At 43.9% G+C, this 26,468-nt stretch overlaps 1 protein-coding gene and 2 long non-coding RNA genes across 4 annotated transcripts in view; 1 reads left to right on the plus strand and 2 right to left on the minus strand.

Moving 5' to 3' along the window:
• LOC123035007 overlaps nt 1-26,468 on the plus strand; it is a 41,611-nt gene that overhangs the window by 8,612 nt on the left and 6,531 nt on the right. For both annotated transcript variants that reach the window (XR_006416880.1, XR_006416881.1), the window contains one exon: nt 8,513-8,626. This is a non-coding gene — a long non-coding RNA (uncharacterized LOC123035007). The remainder of the gene's footprint in view (nt 1-8,512; nt 8,627-26,468) is intronic.
• LOC123035008 lies at nt 4,627-8,380 on the minus strand. The gene is made up of 3 exons (XR_006416882.1): nt 8,282-8,380; nt 7,679-7,956; nt 4,627-7,347 (listed from the first exon to the last, which is right to left on the minus strand). It is a non-coding gene; the product is annotated as an uncharacterized LOC123035008 (long non-coding RNA).
• LOC123035005 (mas-related G-protein coupled receptor member D-like) lies at nt 17,402-25,318 on the minus strand. Its single transcript, XM_044452836.1, has 2 exons — nt 24,910-25,318; nt 17,402-18,710 (listed from the first exon to the last, which is right to left on the minus strand). Exon 2 carries the CDS (start codon nt 18,671-18,673, stop codon nt 17,738-17,740), a length of 936 nt encoding a protein of 311 aa, XP_044308771.1. The 5' UTR covers nt 18,674-18,710; nt 24,910-25,318; the 3' UTR covers nt 17,402-17,737.

The following is a 26,468-nucleotide window of genomic DNA, read 5'->3' on the forward strand; positions in this document are numbered from 1 at the left end:
AGGATGCTTTGCAAGAACCGATTGCAGTTCTTGATGGGCATGAAATGATGACTCACAGAACATTAATAAATGAGCAGCTTTGCCTATTTAAGGCAGCTGAGCCTGGCACCAGGCCTGTTTGCATACTGTGGTCAGAGAGAGAAGATGTCAGAGTACTCCTGGCCTTGAGATCTGTGGTTTGGAGTAGGGAAGGATAGTTTTCCAGCAGCTATTCAAAGGCCCTTTTGAATGGCACAGAGGCTCTGTTAATTGAATTAAAGTCGATTCAATTCTAATTTGTACTAGCCCAAGGCCATGACAAATACATCAAATGAAAGTGCATAAATAACAAAAGGAAGACGTTCAGCAATATAAATATATCAAAATAAACTATGAACAGAAATTCATCTTTAACTCTGAATCTCCAATAGGGTTTAGAGCAAGTTTGTCTCATTCTCTCTTCCTGATTTTTTTTTTTTTTTTTGCTGCCAAAGCAAACAAAGCAACCTTATGTTTCACAAAACTGTTACTTCACCCTCCTCCATGTGCTTTTCCACCCCCTGTACTCATCGAAGTGGCAGTCTGAAGAGAAGTAGCTTCTATATTGTGGGAGGTGTTCCTGTGAGAACATGGAAATTGTTCCCTCAAAAAGTGAACTCTTGCCACAAATAAGCCCACGGACAAGCTCAGATCACCTCCTTCCGGTAATGTAAGTCTAAACTTTGACGAGAGTTGCTCATCATAAAAGTTCCCCTTTTATTCAGCTGCTGAGATACTTTCTTTACCTCAGATGCCTTCTCTTTACCCTTCAGTGACCAATTCTCCGTCTGCCTTCCCTAAAGTGGTGAGATGCTCTAAACCTTGTGAAGCATCGGGCAGCCCATCTTCTGAAGAAAAACAGTTTGGTCTCTGGAGTGGTACTTTGCTTGAGCTTTTGGCCTGGAAGTCTTTGCTTTTCACTTCCTATGCCCTTAACTTAGCAGGCATGATAAAAGCAGTAAAGGAGACCCCAAAGGATTCAAGGTTAAAGGGAATATATACCCAGCTATATCCTGGAGAATTAGGGGGTCATTTCTTGCCAGCAGCCAAGGAAAATGTGATAGTCCTCTCTAATACATTTCTGTAGCTAAACCTGTTGCTTCTGGAAGGTGGACACCACAAACATTTGCCTGCTTTGATTCTGTGTTTCTACAACCCCTGACTGCAGGGAAATATTTCATCAGCTAACACTCCTTTTTGAACTCCCTGAGGACCATCCTGAAGAGAAATTATCCCCATAATTGTTCACATAAATTACAGAATTTCAATCACATTGAAGCAAGCACAAATCGGGCTCAGAAGTATCTGGTGGCCAGAAAACAATCTGTGGTACTCTAAGTGATTTCCTTGGTCAGTCTAGCTCCCGTTTGACTCTTTGTGCCTCTTGCTAGAATGCACAATTGGTTACTTTCAAAGTGGTGGTATCCACACAGAAAAGAGGAACTTGAGTAATAGTTTCTGCTAAACCTCCAAACCATAATGAATTTCTAAGTATGTCAGGAGAGGATGCCCCACAAGAAATGTTTACTTCTCGAGATGGAGGACTTCGGAAAAACTGCCTCATCTGAATCCTCCTTGCCTACTTTCTATACTCTGAACTTTTCGAGGATTCTGGGTGAGCCTTACCAGGGTTTGCAATTCTAATTTAAAGATGTGAGAAGAAATTGTTCCCATATTGACCAACCAGATGCCTCTGTGAAGCCTAGAAGAAGGGCATGAGGACAATAATCGCCTTCTGCCATTTTCCCAGCTGCTCACACTGATATTGGCAGTCATGAGCAGACATCAGAGCTAAGCCCTTGATACTTTGGATTAACCTCCATGAAATTGCTTAATCTCCTTTGGAATCCATCCTCATCAGTGGCCACCACCACATATTATGTTTATAGAGTCCTGTGTGAAAAAGTATTTCTGTTTGTCTGTCCCGAATATGCAACTCAACATTTCATTGGCTGACCCTGCGTTCTAGAAACATTAAAGGAGGAGTAAATCCTAGGGTTGATATGGAATTTTCCAGAATCTGTGCCTCTAGCATCCACAAACTTCTTCACATGCTCAGCTTGGGCCTACAAAACCAGTGAGGCAAAAGCAAGTCCACAAATGCTTGCAGGCCTCCTGTGGTACAATTGTCAGCCTTCCCTGTTGGAAGTGGCTGCAGGATGTGAAAAGATGGATGCTGTGAGCAGGTGTGCCAGGAACCATTCCTGGCAACCAACCTTCTTCCCCACTCACTGCTGCCAGCAGTGGGGTGCTAAGGAATGGGGGTTGCATGTACAGGGTGTGGGGCTTGATTCCTGGCAAGCATCCCATGAACACTAGGCATGTTCACCAAGAACTCAGTCTCTGGGCCACTGCAAAGCAGAATGGGGAGCTGAGCACAAAAATCTGATGGATTCTCACCCCCAAACAGATTACATGCAACTACCTAGTAAACTCCTTTCAAATCACCTTCTTATACTTGAAAAAAGTTGCTTTGTTGCCACTCTCTAGCGAAAATTGCAATGAATATGTTTACACTTCCTTTAACATTTCACTATACCCATAGTATTCCCACTGTGTTCCCTGGAACCACCTCTCATGGAAGCCCATTCCATACCCTTGGGGTCCTAACTGTCAGGAAGTACTTCCAGCCATCCAAATTTTGAATCTTGGTTCCTTGAGCTTGGCTCTGTTGGAGCATCCCTTGCCTTCCTCTGCAGGGGAGAACAGGTCTTTACCCACCTCCACATGACACCCCCTCACATACCTGTATGTCGCCAAGAGATCCCCTCTGAGTCTCCTCTTCTCAGCTGAAAAGACCCAGTTCCCTCAGTCTCGCCTCATACCCCATCCCCTGCAAACTGGCCACCAACCTTGTGGCCCTACGCTGCACTGACTCTAACCTGGCTAGTTCCTTCCTGTAATGAGGGTCCCAAAATTGAACACAATACTCCAGTTGCAGGCACACCAGACTCATATAGAGTGGTAGTAATACCTCTCGATCTAGAAGCCATGCTTCTGGCTTTACAACCAAGGTGGTTTCATTCTAGTAGATTTGGATTGCAAGGAATAAAAATCATAAAGGATTAATACAAGAATAAAATGGAGGCAGACCCAGAAATGTGCTCACAACTGTCAGTAATAACAACAAATTTTGATTTTCTTTGTGACAAAAACAAGCCCACCTAAGTCACTAAAATGAAGTATAATTTTTCATATTATTTGTTAGTGATGTTATACTAAAATTTAGTATATATACAGTAAATTTAGTATTATTTGACCACCAAGTAACAAATGGGTTCTTCAAAGCAGTGCTTTTTTTTGTAAGAAAAAAGGTGCCGGAACTCATGAAATTATTTACCTTTCGCACGTAGTCAATCACTGTACACACACCCACACACGTCAGTTGTGTAACAAAACATAATGGTCGCGGCCTGCAGTAAGCACTCAGCACGTGATTCACACGACCAATCACAAGCCGAGCAGCACCATCACAACCAGCGTGGACAAAGTACACGTGCATCGGACTCGACACACAGGCAGCCCACATGCACCGTTTTAATGATTTTGCCGCCGACCTGCTACACTTGACAGGGCGATTCGAATGCACGTGAACCAAACATCAAATTTTCAAAAGTTACTTTTAAAACTTGGAAAATCTGTCCAAAAAAGGTGCCGAAACTCCGTTCCGGTGCGTTCTATGACAAAAAAAAGCACTTCTTCAAAGCATTCATAAATAGCTTTTGTTTGCATTGTAAGGACCATCAATAGTAACATTTGGTTCAAATGAAATGTATTACATGAAACCTATTTATGAATTTGCTCTGCAATGGTTTTTCATGATGAAAAGCCTTCCTTCAGCATTGAAGCACTACACTAACTCCGTGTAGTTTGGCTTGGGTCCTGGCAGCTACTCAAGCGATGTAGGATCAGAAGGAGAGCTGTGAAAACCGCTCCAGCAGTGTGGCACCTTAACGATGATCAATGATACTGTAGCTGGAGAAACTGTTGGCCAGAAAGAGTTCTTATCCTCATTTTGCCATCATGTAGCTCTTTGAAAGCCATGTGGTGGTGTAAATTGGGGACCTGGATGATCCAGGTTCTAATCCCCACTCGGCCAGGAAGCTCATCGGTTGGCCTTGAGCCAGTCATGGACTCTAGACTCTTATGGACTCTGTCCAGTTTCCCCTTGAATGTCTCTAGTGTGGGAGAGCCCCCCACCTTTCCAGGCAGCTGGTTCCACTGTCATATTGCTGGGACAGTGAGGAAGCTTTTCCTGATGTCCAGCCTGAATCTGGCTTGTTGGAGCTTGACCTGATTATTCTGTGACCTGCACTCTGGTATCAGTGATAAGAGATCTTGACCTTCCTCTTTGTGACAGCCTTTGAGGTACTTATAGTGAGATCTCATATTCCCCGTCAGTCTTCTCTTCTCAAGGCTGAACATGCCCAGTTCTCTCAATCACTCCTCACAGAGCAGTGTGTCCAAACCCTGGATCATTTTTGCTCCCCTGTTCTGGATCGTTTCTAATTTTTTCTTAAATCTTGGTGCCCATCTGATTCCAGATGTTTGCTATGTTTCTTTTTTTCCTGCAAGGAACTGGCAAGAAACGCAAAGTATGTGACATAATCCTTTTTCACTCCATGGCATCTCACAACAGCCCTGTGAGGTAGGTTAGGCTGAGAGGCTGTGTATGACTGGCCCAAAGTCACCTGGTGAGCATCCTGGTCCAGTCCAACCCTCTGTCTGCTGCACCACAGAATGAACTAACCTTTGCTTGATGGGGAGGAATTCTCACTGCATTCAGTGGGCATGGCCCTTACCAGTAAATCCAAGCTGTCCAAGAGGGTTCTTTCATCCTTGGAAAAGAATCTAACAAACAGCCCCCCCCACCAACCCCACTGTGCCCTCACTTCCAGTAGTAGCTCAGCTTTTCTCAGCAGGCTGGTGGACTTCCTGGGACAAAATGTTCCCTCTGGCAAAGATGCTAAATTATTCTCACCCAGGAACACAGGCAGGCGCTTGAGAACAAACAAGGTACTGTTTTTGAAGCAATGGGAATGAATTTCTTTTTTTAACGTGGGGTGGGTGTGGGGGAGAAAAACCATTGGCAGTCACATATAAAAAAGTTAGATCCACATGACAATTTTAAGAATTCACCTGGCCTTCAAAGATCTTCCCCAACACTTTTATACCGAGCACTGCAGAAAATTTTTATTCTTTTTATTATCATTTTTATTATCGTTTTAATGACTCAGTGAAGCATTCCTGATGTTTGTCAGAATCAGGATAGGGAAGCTTGGAATTGCAAGTTTGGAAATTGGAATGAGGGGGACTTTCAAAGCATTCCTAATTTCCACCGTGCTGCAGGTCTCTTTCTTAGCCTCACATTTCCAGACCTGCCTTCCTTTTCTGCAGGTGGTGGAAACTCTGTAAGAAATTGTTCTTCAGTTATGACTGTGACTTGTCTCCTTCTTGCCACTCCTTTTTCCAGCTTTAGCCACTGAATGTTCTCCCCATAATGTCATTCTATTCATGGGATGGTACTTCCACCTTTTTGCAATATGGACTTTCCCTTTTCTGCTCTACACAGTTGCTTTGGAAAATTGCTACTGCTGATTTGCAGTTATAGCAGCTACCGTAGAACAACGATTTTCAAGAATGCATCACTTCCTCTGGAAACTACTTGCGATTACAGCATGTTTATTTAGCAATATAATAGTCGTGTGACGTTTGTAGCAGAGGAACTCTTGCAAGATCAACATCTCTTTTTCACATGCACTAATATGTATATTGTTGAAAGAAAAGGATGCTTCCCCATCAGATTCACACCCTTATTTGATGTTCTTAAAAGTATGCAGCACAAACAATCAGGTTTGTCAGAATCAGGATAGGGATAGGTGGGGTACCTATGAAAAGCTATCCCTGATAGGTGGGGTACCTATGAAAAGCTATCCCTGATAGGTGGGGAACCTATGAAAAGCTATCCTGATGAATAGCTCCTCATTCATGAAACGCTGGGGTGGGCTCTCTGGCCCTACCATGGCTACCATTCATGCTGGAGGGGTGAAACCAAGCATCCAATCAAGCATCTGTAGTTAATCTTTGCTCTTCAAGGTGTGCAGGCACGAAAGCTATCCTGAAACACTCCTTGAGAATCATCAGCAATGCTGATGTATCACAGGGTTACTCAGAGTCAAAAGGGATCCTTAAGTTTTATGGTGTGATCAGTGTCTTCTATGCCCCAGCAACCCTTGAAAATTCCCCTCACTCTACCCCTGCTCCAAAGTGATGATCTTACTCATGCATCTTCTCCCAAGCCACCAGAATAGAAAGCTCCACTCATGCCTGAATGGGATGCGTATCGGTGCCTTAGCTTCATACCACCTGCCTGCCTTTTGGCATGCCTGTGATTGTTGTCCCGAACTGGAGATGGCCATCTGTCAACATCAGAGTTCAGAGCATATGACATGAGCAGGATGGGGTTTGGTTAATTTTTAGTCTGATACTTTTTGTGAAGTCCTAAGTCAGAAAACCATCTCCTATAGAAGAGCTCTTGCTTGCCATTCTGTCTGTGTTATTCACAGAAGTTCTTTATCTTTTTGGTCTAGGGAAGGTTACAAAAGAAGCCCCACTGTTTGCTGTGGAGACTGTTGCCAATTAAAAGCAAAGCCCTACATAGAATAAAAGGGGCATTGAGAACACATGAGCTCCCCTTCTTTGGAACTCCCTTTCTAGGGAAATTCGCCTGGCGCCATCTTTATTTTCCTTTCAGTGCCAGGCAAAGACATATCTTTATAGGAAAGTTTTTAACATTGTGCCTGCATGCTGTGGCCCTTTTAAATTGCTTTTACAGATGTTTAAATGTTATGTTTTAACTGGTTTTAATGTGTTTTACTCTGTTAATATATTTTATGCATAGTAAGCTGCCTAGGAAGGCCTTGGCAATTAGAGGTGGCCTATAAATACATGTAAACACACGCACACACAATAAGCCACTGGCCACCACTGCACAAACCTGTGCTGCATGGATTTTCCAGGCTTCCACCATGTCTACTTCTCCGGAAGGACATCATTACCTCATTGGGTATCAGCCCCTGTCATGTCCTACCTGGAGAAGGATTCTTCAGATGAAAAGAGCCAGCACTCCAGGCTCCAGCCAAGGTCAGATGCAGAGGCTGAGGCTCCAGCCGACTGCCTTCCAGGAGAGGATCATCCAGGGCCCTCCTGGGCAGTCCCTGGAATTCTTCAAGGGCACGAGCTGCAGTCAGAAGGTATTCACTGCATAGAAAGGAGGAGGAGTCCACTGATCCAGCAGAAGTCCAAGCAGCAGGCTGAGTGTGGAGTGTCCTGTAAAACAACACACACTGAATTGGCCAGCTGCACTGATGACCACTGGCTATTGATTAGATCAGCCTGCTCTTTATGTCAAACAACAGGAACTGATACTGGCATCTTTGGCTTCGTTTAAGATTAACCGGATACCTAGACTTTTGGCTTGCTTCCTGGACATTAAGCTCTGGATGCACAAACCGTAGGGCAAAGACCTTCAGACTGGATTGACTAATCTTTTGGAAGATAACACAGGGACTCAGCATTTCTGGGCACAGTGCAGGCCAGAACCCATGTTGTTCCCTGAAGGAAGTTCTTTCATTTATCTTATATGAGCATAAAAACTTACTTTTTTCTCCACTTGTGCTGTGAGTTTTCTCCATGTGGCCAAACTGAAATGGCACATAGTCCCTCAACCTCCTGTGGGTCTTGGTCTCCAGATGGCCCTTTCAGTCCAGAGTAAGGCTTAGCGAGGTGGGCTGAATGACCTCAGCTGTATGCTCATGAGATAGTCCCCTCTTCTTCATTGGGTCTGGGAACATTACTGGACTCAGCTTGTTATAGGCAACAGAAGATCTTGGAACTGTCAAGGACCTAAGGAGAAACAGGGGGTTCAGAAGCTGCCCCCTCATATAGAAACATAGAAACAAAGCAAGTTAGAAGGGTTCTCCCGGGCTATCTAGTCTGACCCCCGGCTCCAGTCAGCTCTGCTCACGACATGCCTACCATGTGCATGTCCAGCCTATCTTTGAACACCCTCAGCAATGGGGCCTCAAACACCTCTCATGGAAGCCCATTCCATACCCTCGGGGTCCTAACTGTCAGGAAGTGCTTCCTGGCATCCAAACTGAACCTTGGTTCCTTGAGCTTGGCTCTGTTGGAGCATGTCCTGCCTTCCTTTGCAGGGGAGAACAGGTCTCTCCCCACCTCCGTGTGGCACCCCCTCACATACCTGTATGTCGCCAACAGATCTCCTTGGAGTCTCCTCTTCTCCAGGCTACTTCATCTTCACCTATTTGTGCCATCTTGTTGTCAGACTTGCATCTTGGACTGGACTCTCCCCTATAAGCAGAGTCATATTTACATAAATAAATAAACTGGAGGAAACTAGATATAATGTATAACCAAGCAAAAATTTTCAAATAATCAATAATTCTCCTGCCTTTCCTGTTTTGCCTTTCAGGTTTTGAAACTGAAGTTTTGAATTCAAGGTTCAGATTAGCATTCTGAATGCAAGCTTTGATTCAAAATTCACCTGCTAGCAACCTGTTGACAACAGGTCTGGAGAACATCAAAGGTGAGCTAATGTAAGGTGCTGAGTACAAAGTGCTACATATAACAGCCCTGTCATCCATCAACCATGTGGCTGAGCCTTGCATGAAAAGAATCCCTGCAGTCAGTCCCAAAACCAGGCTGGCTTTGGTTTGATAGCTGCACCCCCTTGCTTTTGAAAAGGCCACCAACTGGGAAACCAGATTAGGAGCTTGTGAGGAAAATTGGTACGATTTTCCTTCCAGATATATTGTCTTTGACTCTCTCTCTGGCTCTCTCTCTCTCTGTCTCCCCCCCCCCCCCCCCCCCCAGAGCAAACCCTGGAGCATTGACCTTCTCAGTGCTTTGGATGGTGGGAAGAGTGTGGACACAGCCTACCCCTCTGTCCTCCTCATGCCATGCCTAGGATACCCATAATGCTCTGGGTTCAGAGGATTCCAGGCAGTCTCATTGCCTCATGCTGTTCACCCTCTTTCCATCTTGAGCAAAGTGAGACGTCTTCCTCCTCATTCCTTCTTACATCACTTAAACTGGCTTAGCTGCTTGCATCCCTGTTTACCTGCATGCAAAACCCATTCTGATATTAAACAATGTTCTGATATAAAACCATATCAGAATAGGTTGCTGTGGGAGAGAGTTTGGCTGTTCTTCAGCAGTGGAATTTGATCAAAGTAAATTTCTGGAGAAAATCTGAAATTCCAAATTAACAGAGGAATATTTTGAGGATAGCTCTGGAAAGTGAATTTGTCTTACCTGTAAAGTGCAAGAAGAATGCTGACAGTGGAAAAGAGGAGTTTGGACATCAGGTATAAGAAGACTACAAGTATAAATGGTGTGTGTGTATTAATGCGCTGGTCTTTGGTGCATATTTAACATGGAGAATCTGCTTCCCAAGCATCTCCAGCTAGGGTAGTGGAATGAGTTTCTCTAAACTGGTAATCTTAGTAAGGAGGGCAAGTACAAGTGAGCAGGTCTTTGGGAGCGGAGAAAGGCAAGAGTAAATGGGAAAGGATGGGAAAAGAACAAGCAGGAGGCAAGGGATTTGACCCCTGGGAGTTACAACATAACCCTTGGGATACTTGCAAACATCTTTCCCTTGCATGGAATTTCCCTGGAAATAACACTGCGTAATTATGTTGTCCAAGTGCCAAGTGGAAAACCAAGTCCTGGCTTGGGTTTTATAATGTGAAAGAAGGAAAAAAGGAAGAGTCTTCAAAGCACTGCATATATTTTTGTGAGAGAACTAGCCCAGCCCAGAATGTCATTGCTTCTCGATGCTTGGAAAGGTATGCAGCACCTCTCAGGTCCCTTTCCATGTGCAAAGCAATAGCAATTCAGCCCAACCCAAGTACATGAGAGAAACATTTACCTAGACCTAGGAGAACAGGTAGGTTTAGTGGAACTTTCATGAATGGAGGGGAGCAGTCAAGTCTCGATTATGAAGCAGGAGCGTGAAGCCCATCACCAATCCATGAACCAGTCAATTTACTGCAGCATAAGGTGACCATATGCTAAACTTCCTGAAAATTGTGCAGAAGGGGCATTTCTCCTGGATGGATTTATCCTTCTGAGAACTCACCTATGGAATGCGCTCCCCAGAGAGGTCCTCCTGGTGCCGTCGTTATTTGTTTTTTGGTGCCAGGCTAAGACCTTTTTATTTAAACAATATTTACATTTTTTTTAACAATCATCTATAGGTTTTTATTTTGCAGCCAGAGTGAATCTGGATACTATGTGCATTATTTGTGTTTTGTTTATTTATTGTATGTAAGCCATCCCGAGGCTCATGCGAATGAGACAGCATACAAAAATTCTAAATAAATAAATAAATTCTAAATTCTAAATAAAATAAGCTGGAGCCTTTCCAAGTATCAAGATGTACAGGTTGTGAAAAGCTTTTAAAATTAAGAAATTTACATAAAACATTTTGTTCTATACCAGGCATCCCTGACCTGGTTTACTCCAAATATTTGGGACAGTAATTTCTAGCTTTCTTTGTATCAGCTACATAGGCTGGAACTGATGGGAGATGAAAGACACAACATCTGGACAGCACCAGCATGGGAAACATGGGTTTATACAGCTACATGCATCTCTGAGATTGGAACTTTCTCCCAGGGACTGTAAGTCTGCCCTCTGAATAAATAAATATGAGATAAATAATGGCAGACATTACCAGGGAAATTAGAATTCTTCCACTCTGGCTTTTTGAGGGTAAACTTTATTTAGACAGAAACTGCAGATCTTTTGTGTTAAAACAGAAAAAGGTCTTAACAAAATGCCATCATCAGATCCTTTGAGAGACAAATTAAAGACTAGTTTAAGCAAATGGATGAAGTTCTTACAGTTGGAAAGGGGACAAGCTACTCACATGGGGTTCTATCAGCTATCATAGAGCTTGTCCCAAGGATGTTGAGATGCTGCTCATCTTGGGGACCTGCTTCCTGGCCCCCTTAAAGCACCCCCGAGCCCCTCCCTAATGCGGAGGCCAGAAAGCTTTCTCTATCTGGTGACTTTGTTTCTGGCTTGTGCCATTCCCACAACTGCAGCAAAGCCTCCAATGAAGCAGATCCTTTCCAGAACAAGCAAAGGTGCCCTCACTGCAAAGGCAGCCTGCTGTGGTGCCGCACCTGTGCATGCATGCATGCATGTGCTTGCATGTGCACAGGCACAGAAGGAATGGAGACACATGCCAAAAGGCACACCAAAATGCATTCCTGCCCGTTTGCAGTGCTCAAACAGAGCATGATTGCTTCCTGCAGGAAGGAAATGATGCATTCAAAGGAGAGCTAAATGAACTACTGAACCAGCACTGTCCGTTCATAGAAGGCAGGAACTTATTCCTTATAAGGGTCAAGAGCTTAAGATTTCCATACTCGGCACTGCATCCAAGTTGACTCAAAAGCTGCAGGAAACCAACTCCCCCACTGTCCTAGAAGCAGTGCCTCTGTCTGGCTGCTGTGAGACCTGACCTTTGCCCAGGGCAATGGCCAGCTGAGTGCTGCAAGCAGGATACAGGGATGAATCATCTGGCCAAGGAGAGGTGCAGAGCAGCATGTCTCTCTCTGCTGTGTGAGGAGCAAACTATGTACTTGGGACTGGCTGATTGATGTCAGAGAGGAGGATTGGCTTGCAGGGATGGCGCTCATTCTCTGATATTTCCTTACCTGCCCTCCAAGATGCTAGGAAAGTGGCCATGCAAACACACTGCTCATCAGCTTAGCTGGTACAACATGGTTTATTGTATCAGCCTCACAATATAGTAACCATGTATGGTTATTGCACCATGGTTTAATTAAACCATGGTTATTTTACCATGGTTTAATTAATTAAAGGCTTTTCTAACCTGTCCACCACTAGTGTCCTGGGACCGCTTACAGTGAAAATGAATAAAATAAACAAAGCACCACAGCATTCAACTAAGATAATAAAACCCCAGTTAAAATCATCTAAGCATTCAAATGATGGGGAAATAAAAAGGGGTTTGACTGATGCTGAAAAGAATATAGTGTTGGTGCCAGGCAAACCAGGCTCTCTGGGGAGCATATTCCATAGTTGGGGTACCACTGCAGAGAAGGCCCTCCTCTGGGTAGCCACCCTCTTGATCTCCTTCCAGGAGGACTCCCAGAGCAGGACCTCTGACTCAGATCTCAAGGGCTGGGGGGGGGGGGCGGCATATAGGGAAGAAGGCGCACCTTCAAGTATCCCAGACCCAAGCTGTTTGGGGCTTTATAGATCAACCTTAAATTGGGCCCAGACTTCAATTGGTAGCCAGTGTAACCAATAGAGGACCAGCATTATATGTGAGTACCTGCCGGTCCCCGTCACCATCCTAGCAGTTCTATTCTGAACCAACTGAAGTATCCAGACGGTCTTTGAGGGCAGCCCCACGCAGAGCATGTTGCAGTAATCCAATGGGGAAGTGGCTAGAGCATGGGTCACCATTGCCAGCCAATGCTCATCCAGGTAAAGGTGCATGACTGTCACATGATCCACCCGACTTGCACTTACCAGTACTCAAATGCCCTCCTTTTGCACCAGTTGAAATTTTCATATGTTAAGAATTTCTGGACCATCTTCCAAGGCAGCCTCACAATACCAGTCATTATGGTGGTCCAGTTGCACATCACTAAGGCCTGGTGAAGTGAGGCAGGGTTTGTCCTCTATAAACCAGTTCTCAGTTGGCATCTTGGTCTAAGCTGGTACAAAGCACTCCTGTCCACTTGAGTTTCCCCCATCTGCCAAGTCCAAGAAAACTCCCCAGTCCAGTAGTCCCAACCCCAACCCCAACCCTTCCCCTTGGAAGCAGCATCTGCAACCTTCTCCAGGGGTATGGCCCATGGCTATTTCTGCACGACAAAGACCAAGGCGGCATGTGTGAGAAGGGACTTCTGTTGCCACAGGTTTCTACCAAAGGCTTCTGTTTTGTAACAGCTTTTGTATGTGTGTTTTAGTTACTCTCAGTATATACTTGTGGCACTTGTGTAAAGTCTGCCTGCTGAGGACCTGTGAAGGTAGATATAAAACTGTGACTGGGGAAAGCCTTTAACATACACCCCAGGCCTCAGTGGGAGTGATGTGCCACTGGGGTGCTGTTTTAGGGGAATGCTCTAGCTGGGTGGTTCCCCAGTTTATGTGGATCATGGGGAGCGCAGATCTGCTGAAACATTGCACAGACAGACTGGGTATTGAGTGTTATGTTTAATATATACCATTTTGGGTTAATTATCTAATTTTATCACTTGTTTTAATCATTGTTGCTGTCTTTTAAGTTATGGTCTGAGATTAGAGGGGGGAAGCATTCAGATACTGCAGGGCAAAGGGTGACATGGCACTGGGAGGGCAAAATATTACCACAGGAGTAGGAGAGATTGTTGTCCTCTAACTAGGTCTCCTTCTTGCCACCCAGCCAACCAGGGTTATTTGGAGAGTAGTCTGAGCCACCCACAATTCCTTTCAGGTAGACCCATAATAAAACCACAATCATCTATGATCTGATTAAGGATGAAGGGGATGATCTGGCTTGTCTCATGGAGGCCTTACTGGGAGAAGATGGTGGTCTTATATGTATGCAGGCCTTCCCAGGTGGCTATTGTATTGTGCAGGAGGTCAGGGAAAGTGGGTGAGGGGGTGGTGTGGCTGCTATCTGTAAGAGGACCCTCTTTGACCAGGAACCCTGTCAAGGAACTGAAATAAACTGAGTGCGTGTATTTGTGATTGTCATCCAGGGACAGACAGCAGATTCTGCTGGTGTATAGTCCACCTCATTGACTAGCAGAATCCCTGGCCGAACTCATGGAGGATCTTGGAATTGGTGTTTGATTCCCCCAGGCTGTTAATCCTGGGGGACTTCGCTGTTGTGTTCAAGTCTAGTTTGTTGGGTACTGCTCATGAGCTGATTGACCACCATGGCAGCCATGGTCCTGTCCCAGTTGGACTCTGGACCCACACATTTTGCTGGACACTCACTTGATGATATATTCAGTTCTGAAGAGCTGGTTTTGAAGACTGAGACTTGGCATGGCCTAATCATTACCTCTCCTTCATGGATCACTGCCTTGTCTTGGTGAAGGGGCTTGCGTAGCTCAATGAAGCTATGAGCTATGCCATGTAGGGCCACCCAAGATGGACAGGTCATAGCAGAGAGCTCTGACAAAACGTGATCCACTGGAGAAGGAAATGGCAACCCACTCCAGTATCTTTGCCATGAAAACCCCATGGACAGTACCAAAAGGCAAAAAGATATGACGCCGGAAGATGAGTCCCTCAGGTCAAAAAGTGTCCAATATGCTACTGAGGAAGATCAGAGGGCTAGTACTAGTAGCGCCAGAAAGAATGAAGCGACTGGTCAAAGCCAAACGGACACTCAGTTGCAGATGTATCTGGTGGTGAAAGGAAAGTCCGATGCTGTAAAGATCTATACTCCATAGGAACCTGGAATGTAAGATCCATGAATCAAAGCAAGCTGGATGTGGTCAAACAGGAGATGACAAGACTGAACATTGAATCTTAGGAATCAGTGAACTAAAATGGACAGGAATGGGTGAATTTAATTTGGAGGACCATCAGGTATACTACTGTGGGCAAGAATCCCTCAGAAGAAATGGAGTAGCCTTCATAGTCAATAAAAGAGTAGGAAAAGCAGTACTGGGATACAACCTCCAAAATGACAGAATGATCTCAGTTTGAATCCAAGGCAAACCATTCAACATCACAATAGTCCAAGTCTATGCCCCAACCACTGGTGCTGAAGAGGTTGAAGTTGACCAGTTCTATGAAAGCCTACAACACCTTCTAGAATTAACACCAAAAAATGATGTCCTTATCATCATGGGGGATTGGAATGCTAAAGTAGGAAACCAGAAGATAACTGGAATAACAGGCAAGTTTGGCCTTGGAATACAAAATGAAGCAGGGCACAGGCTGATAGGCAGAGCGCCTGAAGAACTGTGGATGGAGGTTCGCAACATTGTACAAGAGGTAGCAACTAAAGCCATCCCAAAGAAAAAGAAATGCAAGAAAGCAAAATGGCTGTCTGAGGAAGCTATACAAATAGCTGCGGAAAGAAGGGAAGTGAAAGGTAAGGGAGAAAGAGAAAGATAAGCGCAAGTGAATGCAGAATTCCAGAGAATAGCTAGAAGAGATAAGACTGCCTTCTTAAATGAACAGTGCAAAGAAATAGAAGAAAACAATAGAATAGGGAGGACCAGAGATCCCTTCAAGAAAATTGGAGATATGAAGGGAACATTTCATGCAAACATGGGCATGATAAAGGACCAAAATGGCAGGGACCTAACAGAGGCAGAAGAGATTAAGAAGAGATGGCAAGAATACACAGAAGAACTATACAAGAAAGAGCTTAACGTCCCTGATAACCACAATGGAGTGGTCACTGACCTTGAGCCAGACATCCTGGAATGTGAAGTCAAATGGGCTTTAGGATGTCTGAACAACAACAAAGCTAGTGGAGGCAAAAATATTTCAGCTGAGCTATTCAAAATCTTAAAAGACGATGCAGTAAAAGTGCTACACTCAATATGCCAGCAAATTTGGAAAACTCAAGAGTGGCCACAGGATTGGAAAAGGTCAGTTTACATTCCCATCTCAAAGAAGGCCAATGCCAAAGAATGTTCAAACTACCACACCATTGCACTCATTTCACATGCTAGCAAAGTGATGCACAAAATCCTACAAGCTAGGCTCCAGCAGTATGTGGACCGAGAACTACCAGAGGTACAGGCAGGATTTTGAAGAGGGAGAGGAACTAGAGTTCAAGTTGCCAACATACGCTGGATCACGGAGAGAGCTTGGGAGTTCCAGAAAAATATCTACTTCTGCTTCATTGACTATGCTAAAGCCTTTAATTGTGTGGATCCCAACAAATTGTGGCAAGTTCTTAAAGAGATAGGAGTACCAGACCATCTTATTTGTCTCTTGAGAAACCTATTTCTCAAGCAACAGTGAGAACTGGAGACGGAACCACTGATTGGTTCAACATTGAGAAAGGAGTTTGGCAAGGCTGTATACTGTCACTCTGCCTATTTAACTTATATGCAGAGCACATCATGAGAAAGGCAGGGCTGGATGAATCACCAGTTGGAATTAAGATTGTTGGGAGAAATATCAACAACCTCAGATATGCAGATGATACCACTCTAATGGCAGAAAATGAAGAGGAATTAAAGACCCTCTTGATGCGGGTGAAGGAGGAGAGTGCAAAGGTTGGCTTGAAGCTCAACATTAAGAAAACTAAGATCATGGCATCTGGTCCTCTCACTTCCTGGTAAATAGATGGAGAAGAAATGGAAGTAGTGACAGATTTTATTTTCCTGGGCTCCAAGATCACTACAGATGGGGACTGCAGCCAAGAAATTAAAAGACGCTTGCTCCTGGGGAGGAACACTATGGCAAATCTAGACAGCATACTAAAAAGCAGAGACATCACCCTGCCAACAAAAGTGTGTATAGTCAAGGCTGTGGTTTTCCCAGTTGCAAAGTAGGGCTGTGAAAGCTGGACCATAAGGAAGGCTGAGCGCCAAAGGATTGAGGCCTTTGAATTGTGGTGCTGGAGGAGACTCCTGTGAGTCCCTTGGACAGCAAGGGCGATCAAGCTGGTCAGTCCTAGAGGAGATCAACCCTGACTGCTCTTTTGACGGCCAGATACTGAAGATGAATACCTTGGCCACCTAATGAGAAGGAAGGACTCCCTGGAGAAGAGCCTAATGCTGGGAACCATAGATGGCAAAAGAAGAAGGGGATGGCAGAGAATGAGGCGGCTGAATGGAGTCACTGAAGCAGTTGGTGTGAGCTTGAGTGAACTCTGGGGGATGGCGGAGGACAGGAAGGCCTGCAGGAATGTTGTCCATGGGGTCGCAATGGGACGGACATAACTTCGCGACTAACAACAACAACAACAACAACAACAACAACAACAACAACAACAAATCATTACCTGGCCAAGGCTAAGTTCACAGCTCCTTTGTTGTGCCCCTGTAGAGAGGATGGACCTATTAGAATGGTCCACCTCCAAAGATTTTTTGGATCCAGTAGGTTTCTAGTCACCCTTAGGGGGTTCTTTGGCCACTTCTGTCTGTGATCTGCCAAGTCCTTGCTTACAAAGTGGAATAAAGAACTGACTGGGGCCTTAGACACAATTGCTCCTCAACTTTCTCTCTGTCCTGCTTCCACAAGAGCTCCCTGGTTTATGGAGGAACTCAGATGTATGAAGCAGGAAGGACAATGACTAGAGCACCCACGTCTCATCTAGAATAAGTTTTGGGTTGTTCACCCTCATCCATTCTGAAGTTGCTTCAGCTGCACATTTTAATATTTTAATTGCTTTTTAAAGAAAGTATAATAATGAAACATTTTTATCTTTCCCATATTGTTGCATTGTAACAAAATGATCCACAGCGGATGCCTTTTCTTTTTCCTTTTGGCTGGTGTTTTGATATTGCATCATTCCATTTTATGGATGTGAACTTGATTTACTGCCATGGGTGGACTGAGGCAGAAAGCCAGCTTACAAAGATCCAATGAAATGAGCGTTCTCAGGAATGCTGGAATTCCTCAGAAGAGGAATTCAAGAGGATCTTCTGAGGATCTCTAGCTTTCCCTCAAATGCAGCAGGTAAGCTTTATAGTCCGGAATCTGCTTCATCCCTTAAAGCATTTTGGAATGCTTTGACCTTCCTCCTTTTCCAACGCTTCCATTGGCCTCCAATCACATAGTAAATTAGAGGGTTTACTGTACTGTTGAAAGAGATAAGTAAGAAACCAATCAACATAAACATAGGAGGAGGACTATAACAGAAGTAGTCCATGAAGTAGAAGATGCTGACTGGAATGGCAAAGCAGAGGAACAATATGATTGTGAGTGGAAGGGTAACCCACAGTATTCTTTGCTGATCTTGTGTGTTGAAAGAAATCCTGGTGAACCGGATCAATGTCGAGATGACCATAAGAAAACCGAGGAAAAAAATGTTCCCAGTAGAGATGATTCGGATCATTATGGCAGAACTTCCAGGGATGCCATCATAGAAAAATATCATGGTTATTCCATAGAACAACATGGACATGAACCAGATCATGAATGAGGCCAGAATGGAAATGAATCTTGGCCGGTCGCATCGGTACCAGATTGGAAAACAGACAGACAGACACCTCTCCACATTGATGGCTGTCAGGAGGCACAAGTCTGCAGTGTATGCGAAGAGGAAGAGGAAAACCATAGACATTTTTAGTTGTGTGGTTACTGTTATTCTCTGAGAGTACTCAGTGACACCGAGGCTAGCAAAACCAAGTGAAAAACTGAGGATACCAAAGTCTGCAACAGCCAAATTCAGGAAGTAGGTGGTCAGGGGATTGTTGGTCTTAATGTGGAAGCCAAGGAACCAGATGGCAATCACTGTCTCCACCAGTCCATATGTGCAAATAAAGATGGTGATGCTCTGTACAACTGGTTCATGGAAGCTTAAGAAGCTGTGTATGTCACTGCAGAAGGGAAGATCACTGACTTCTCCGCTGTTCTCCTCGCCTGGATCCATAATGGAACTGTTGCTTTTCCACATCATGCTCTTAATGAAATGGTTGTTTCCTCATTGCACAATTCTGTTTGCAGAAAAGAGAGGGTGCAGAAGTAGATCAGTGACATCTATCTCACTGGTACCTTGCCCTTCCTCCATAAATTTTAGAAGTTACACAGAGTTTCATATTTTAGGATAGAAAACACTGGGTTATGAATTTTATGCTAACCACAGGCCTTCCTAGATCGAGCCTGGGGTCTAGGTAGCTAAGAACAGCTTTATCCCATGCAAACTTGTCTGTTCACACATACACCTGTTAGCATGCTAAGGTCAGTTTTAGGTGGGTGGGGGGTGGGATTGACCTCTGAGGTTAGGAAAATGGTCTTCTCTGAAGTGGAAACCCACCATTGAGAGAGAAGGAGAAAAAAAGAGAGGCAAGCCTCGATCTGAGGATAAAATGATGTGGAATATGAATGAAATAGAAAATTGCCCAATGCATCTTTGTGGCCTCAGGGCCATAAGACGTTCAAATGTTTTTGTGAAGTGAGATCTCTGTGCAATCCCATGACTGCTGGATAGTGTGTGGACACCCATCGGACTTTTGGGATTCTCATCTTTCTTTGAAAAATGACCCTGACCTTGTAGCTGTGCTTGGATGCTCCTCCCCACTCAAAGCCAGCTGCTTCTCTGAGGTCGGAAGAGCAACCTTGGAGAAAGGTTTTGGGGAGATTCCATGGCAAGAGGAAAAGTGCCAGCAAAATGCGACTTATTCTGGAAGCCCTTCAGCATCCTTCCCTCTCAGTCCTCCAAGCACCACTGTTAGAGGGACTAAATCAGAATGAAAGGCAGATTTCCATAATGCACAGAGGGAATGTGCCCTGAGAACATTTGAGCAATTCAATAATTCATTCAGGTCCTTACCTCTGTTGTCTTCTTCATATGTACTTTATTTGATGCTTATTATTATTTTTTTACCTCTTCCCCATCCTTGCATCACTTTCCCCTGGAGAGTGTGTTTATCCATTGCACATGCCACTGGAACAAGGATAAATCCTTTGCATTTTCTCAGACCTTTTGAATTGGTGCTCAAAATTGGGTTTATTCCACAACGGTGTCATTATGGTCATACCATTCTGCTGCTTTAATGGCATGATCCATGCATTTATTGTTCTTCATTATTTATGCATAGCTTGTCAGACACTGGGGGACCAGCTATGCTGAAGTGGACCCATTCCCTAAATAAAATAAGTGTAAAGTGGGGCTGCCCTTGAAGACAGCCCGGATACTTCAGATGGTGCAAAATAGAGCTGCCAGGATGCTGTCGGGGACTGGGTGTTATTCTCATATAACCCCAGTCCTCTATCAGCTCCATTGGCTTCCCATCAAAGTCCGGGCTCAATTCAAGGTGCTGGTTATTACCTATAAAGCCCTAAACAGCTTGGGACAAGGATACCTAAAGGAACATCTTTTTCCCTATTTGCCCTCCCAGCTCCCGAGATCGGCAACAGAAGCCCTCCTCCGGGAACCCGCTGTGAAAGACGTTAGAAGACAGAGTACCTGGAGGAGGGCCTTCTCTGAGGTGGCACCCCAACTATGGAATGCACTCTCTAGAGAGGTCTGCCTGGCGCCATCACTATGTTTTGTCCAATTCTGAGGAGGGAGCTGAGATGGGCAGATGATCTTGCAGTTTCAAGGTTCCTTGTGAAGATCATCAGCATGAAAGAGCATGAAACCCAGCCCACCATGGAAAAATAGGGAAGAAGGAAGACGTTTCAGCTTTCTGTTTATGAAAATTGCCAGGTTTTGAAGATTGCATGCCGGCTAGTGAATCGACACTAGCACATGATTGACAAAGCAGACTTCTTACACGTTCCTGCCTGTGTCAGTTTTTATGACTGGTGACAGGAGAAATGGTGGCAAGCAGAAGGTGGCCTCACTAAGGGACACACCAAATGAAAGCACCTTGTTCTAGTACGATTTGCACAGAACTGGGTAATTTGTGCCTTTAGTAACCAGAACTTGCATGGTTCGACTGTGACTTTTACTAATTCCCACATTTTTGTTCCCAGCTTTCCCTAATTCATGCATTTTTGCAAGCAGCTGTCCCAAATAAAAATACAATTTAACCAGTATGTCATTAATATTGTGTCCACATCTTCCTCCCAGTTTGTGTGTCATCTTTGTAATATATGCAATTTTTGCATGCGTGTTCTATTGGAGAATTCCAATGTAAGATTTGAAGAAATGCACATTTCAAGGGATAACTGAATTTCCATTCATGCATAGGATCTAAAGTGTGAATGTATGAAGGCAAGGAACACCCCTCACTTGCTAAAGGAACCCTCAGGTGGGCTATGGAATGGCCCATACAGAGTCCTTTGTGCACCAGTGCTCAGTAGGAGAAGCTGCTGCTACTTCCTGTCCTCTTCCTTGGCAGCAATGCTTGCTCACCCCATTAGCCCAGTGGGAAGAATCTTGTGGTGCATGAGAAATTTCGTTCTACTTGCAAAATATGTAAGCATGCTCCATGCACAGTTCCAATGCAAATGTAAGCAGGCAACACATCTGTCGGAAATGTTTACAAATATTCAAACATGTGCTTGCTCTGTATTTGTGCAAATTTCCCCATCTGATTTTGCAGATAGTTAAAAATCACCTGTGCAGTAGTCTATGGAAGATATTCACTCAACTTTGGCAATTTATACACATTGTGGGGGGTTGTTGCTGTGACGTTTTCATATACAAAGCTCTTTACTTTGAGCATTTGTTTTGTGGTTTTCTGTTTTTGGTGTTTGGAACTTCTTAGCAAAATTGCTTATTGCTTGCTCGTCCATCCCTAGAAAGGATGTTGATAATGGTGAGGAACAGGGTTCAGAGTTAGACCTACTCTTTCTTCCAGTAAACATGGATTAAATTAATTTCTCACATATTTAAATTATATACTTTAATGGAAAGTATGGTTGGTATTGTTTTCTCTTGTTGTGAGCTATTCTGAATGTTGCATGGCCAAGCTAAACAGTTCCAAAATAATGTTTAGCCCATTGTGTCTGGGGAAGAATGACCCTGCATTACCCAAACTATTCAGAAATGAATCACAGCAGCTTGAACTTAACGGAATGCTGCTGGAGCTGAAACAGCAAAGCAAAGCTCATGACTGTATCATCTTGCAATATTTATATTGTTCCTTTTTGAATGTAAATTTATGCACAATTCTGTGTGTATTTTTCCAAATGCATGCACCTTTCATGGAATGTGTTCATTCTAATATGTGTGTGTGTGTGTGTGTGTGTGTGTGTCTGTCTGTCATTGGTCAAACCATGTTTGTACACTTGAGTTGAACATATTTGCTTTTGTGGCATGAATCTTCTTTCAGTTCTGGAAGGTGATAATTTGAAAAATTCTGGTCAAAACTGAACTGAAACCAGAACCTCATACATTGCTAATCTAATTCACTCAGCTTTTCACTTGACCGAATGGCTGTGCCTTAACACTTCTATTTCTTTCTCTTAACATGGATAAAACTAGAAGCTTAAAATTTCCTTGCATGGAGATTGATTTTTTGTGTGTGGTTCCACCAGGAGCATTTTTAGATGAACTCTCTCTCTCTCATTCTCTCTCTCTCTCACACACACACATATAAACACTTCAAGAACCCAGAATGCCATCTGTAAGCTGTTTACTTAAGTAATCTTGAAACTTGAACAGAGTAAGAAGTAAAGTGTTTCTCACTGCATAGTACATGACATGAACAGGTAATATAAAAAAGCAGTATTAAAAAAGCAGATTCAGTTTAACAGGTTACCCTTCGAAACAAATACTTAACTCCTTCCATGTCCCTCCCAATAGATCTGTGGTAGTGGAAGTAAATCATATGATGACTAACCACACTGGGAATTCTGTTCCTCTTAGTTCTACACCGAGGTGTGGTTGGGTTGTGCTTTGGGGTCAAAGTCTGGATCCTGCCACCCTGGAAACTCCCAACAGACCACCCAGATAGTGGCAGGTGAAAGAGGCATCAGGAGCAAACAAACTCCATTTTAATCCAGTAAATGAGAGTGCAATGATTTGGAGTTTAAAATGCAAAACTGCACATTGCAGAGGGTTCTTTTTAAGATTTAACTATTTCAAGATTGGGAAATAGTTATCACTGTTTTAGTTATAACCTTTCAAGAATACAGAAACGGTTGTAAAACATGGAATAGCAGGTAAGGAGGAGAAGAAAAAAGTTAGCTATGAAATTCACTGCCAAGTTCATATACCCAGTCCTCTAAAGCTTGCCTTTGGGGTCTAATATCACTCAGCTGTACTACTGGGACAAACAGTTCTAGCTCAATGGGGAAAAGCTACAAAGCAAGAATGGGCAACTTGTAACCCTGGGGGTGAGGATATCTCTCCCCTTTGCTCTTTCCAGCTGATCTAAGAGAAGGCTTATGGAATATGGTCCTTTGTGAGTTAGATGGGGTTTGGGGATACAGGATGCTTCCAAAGAAGATCACTCTCAAGTGATAGCAATCAAAGCAACATTCCACCTGGTTTGTGTGAGCAGCCCTTGTCCATGAGAAGAGTTGATTTCAAACTGAAGCTGTCCCTCCTCCAACCTTTCTGTCCCAAAAAAGCTTGACTCCACCCTCAGGGAGGTTTATGCTGCTTATAGGTCAGGTGGTGGGAAGACTGAATGCCACGTAATTGGGCTGCTCATTTGACTTGGTGCTGACTCACTGGGTTAATGAATTCACATCCCTCCTCCTTGGACCCTCTCTGTTCTGCAGTGTCTCCTCCCCCCGCCAAACCCGGGATGGTTTGGTTCTTGGCATCTGTCTGACCAATCTTGCTCATTAACCTAGTCATTTCCATTCTGCATTTTTTAAAGTAAATTTTATTATTATTTTCTACAAACTAAAAAGAAAAGAAACTAAAAAACATAAACCATCAGAGACATCAGACCTACTGGGTCAGCCCCCTATATTTTTTTTTTGTAGCAATCCGTAGACATATTCAAATCTATGCATAGTCCCATTTCTCTAGCCAACAATAAAAACGTTCTGCATTTCAACACTTCTACTTCTCCATCTAGTTCACATTCTGAGTTTGAGCTTTCTAACTGGGAATGTTTTGAGAGAAATGGGCCCACGTTTTACAAGGGCTGCATACTACCCTCAGCTTAACTTCAAAAGGCTGCTGCAGATGAACTGCTCACACTTCTGACAAGAGCAATATGCTTGTCCTCCGGCTACCCATGCGGCATGGAGAAAGAGAGGAGTAGCACCATGGCTGAAAGGGAAAGCAAGGGAAGAGGTTCTCCTATTGGCCCCACTGGTTGTCTTCCCCAGAATGAGGAAAAAGGGTTGTTCATACAGAAAAATGTCCTTCTTCCTGGATTAGGTCCTGGGCTTACCAATGAACGTTTTCAATAAACTCCTTGGACTAGTCCTTCTAACAGCCATTTGCTGTGTTGATGTTAGCAGAGCAGAAGATACTTTATTTACTTATGAAGCGGATGTCCAGACATTTTCCTACGAGAAGTCAAGGAGGCTTATATCATCTTCCTGCCCCTCTCCAAATTTTTCTCCCGCCAACTTTATGAAGCAGGTTAGGCTAGGAGTTAGCTACTGGCCTAATGCCACCTAGTCTTCGTGGCTGATGGGAACTCAGATCTAGAAACCACATCTCCCTGCTCCCTATGTCATTTGGAGATCCACATGTCCCTCGTCTCTGTTATGGCATGTGAGACTGCAGGAACTAAGTTGGATTAGAGCAAGGGACCATCTAGCCCAGCATTCTGTTCACACAAATAAGTCGTTAATCCAGGAACACACAAATAAGGCATTAATTCAATAGCAGCCTCTTGTCTACATTTCCCAATAATTGGCTTACATATGCAGACTATCCTTGATCCTGGAGGTAGCATAGATCCAAGAATTTGTCCAACTCCCTTTCAAAGCCATCCTTTACTACATCTTTAGTATGGCAACAAATTCCATATTCGAACTATATTTATGGCAGCAAACTCCATATTCTAACCATGTGCAGTGTGAAGAAGTTCTTCATTTTATCTCTCCTGAATCTTCTAGTAATCAGCTTTATGGGATGATCCTCTCAGATTCTTGTTTTATGAGAGAGGGAGAAAAATGTCCCCCTATCCACTTTCTATAAACCAGATACAATTCTGTTTATCTCTACCCTTTCTCCAGTTAAGCTCCCTTTTTTAAACTAAACTGACCCAGATGTCACAACCCTCCGAAATCCACAGAAAGGTAAACAATGAAGTTGGAAGAAATACGAACCTCTCAGTGTTTTCCTGGTTTTCTGTAGCAAACAAAGGCTTTGTCATTCTGCCACCATATATAGCCTATGTTCTCCATGGCTTTTCTCCACTGCTGCGATTTCATCCAATATACTCTGCAATATTCCGCTGCTGACTTTTGAGTCAGGCAGTCTGCTTGCAGCCCCCGAAATACAAAAGGGAAAACGGGAGTGAATATTTTCTGTAGCCGAGCAATTCTTCACAGAAAGGAAAGGACTGGATGAGTGTTCGTTACCATTTGGAGTTCACAAGCTTCCTCCACTTCCCCCTCCCCTTTCATCACAGTCTCTCCTCCTTAATTAGCTGCATGGGAATGGATTTATTTTTTCTGAAGCCTCCACTTCTCTCAGAAGACGAGAAGGAGAAGCTGCACATAAATAAAACCAGGCATTCGTGTCAGTCTGCAGAGCTCTGGATGTAGCGCTGAAAAGCAGCATTTCTCATCTGAGCTGCTTCAGATTGTCACATCTAACTGGGACAAATGTCAGACAGGTCTGCAATAAAATACAGGTCAAAGAAAAACCAAGGAGCGAAGCTAGAGTGGCGAATCAGATCATGTGGCTTGCATTTTGCTGGTTTCACGGCTGTGAGGGAATGGCTACATTTACTTATTTTGGCAGTGCATGCGAGTGTCATGGTGAGAAGAAAAAAAGGGGAATGGCCTACATACGGAGCTCGCACCCCCCCCCCCATTTCTAATCTTCCAACAAGCCAACTCAGGAGGAACAAAAGAAGATTCTTCATTCCTGTGATTACATTTGAGTGTACACTGTCTTTGGGAGAGCCGCACAGCGTGGCTTGAAGGCCAGCGTGAAGAGTGAAAGTGAGAGCCAGGGAGGGAGGGAGGGAGGGAGGGGAAGAGCAGCCCTGAAGCGGTTTCCAAGAGGAAAGAGAAGCTAGAACCACATCCCTCTTAAAGCCCCATGGGCACGCTCCTATGCATGCTAGGAGATCCTTCCTGTCGAAGCATGCGTAAGATTGTATCCTAAGCACAGAATTGCATCTGAGACGGGAGCTGTGAAACCAGGGAACTGCAGATGAGCTGGGAAACTCCTTTCTGTGCGTATCTTCCATTCTTAGTGGAAGATCTTCCTTTCCAATCCCAGCCACTATTTAAAATGTCTACATTCCTGATATGATGGATCAACTAAGACAAGATAGTTCATCAACCCAGGTTTATTTATTTAAAGTTTTTATATGCCGTCCCCTTGCTACATAGGTTATGATGATGGCGCTAAAAATGCTGTGAACACGTACAGTTTTTTGCATTAGATTCACTTCAATGATCTTGTTACATTTCTATACTTCCCTATAGCCGAAAAACCATTAAAAATACATGAGACGACTAGGGATGTCAGAGATGCAAACCATTTTGAATTTCAAAGGCTGCAGTATGACTGAGAGGACACACTCCACAAGGAAACAGATTTTCCTGAGTCATGCAATTCCATGGAAATGCAAACTGTTCCTGAAAAAAGGGAACACCATAATTTTACACAAATGTGCATTTCCCCCCTAGGCTAAAGCATGAGAGTACAG

The sequence above is a fragment of the Varanus komodoensis genome, unplaced genomic scaffold (genome assembly GCF_004798865.1).
Source record: "Varanus komodoensis strain SLA01 unplaced genomic scaffold, ASM479886v1 scaffold75, whole genome shotgun sequence".
Classification (NCBI taxonomy): domain Eukaryota; kingdom Metazoa; phylum Chordata; class Lepidosauria; order Squamata; family Varanidae; genus Varanus; species Varanus komodoensis.

Excerpts from the sequence above, each read along its gene's own strand:
- LOC123035005 (XM_044452836.1), bottom strand. The coding sequence starts at position 18,673 with ATGATGTGGAAAAGCAACAGTTCCATTATGGATCCAGGCGAGGAGAAC.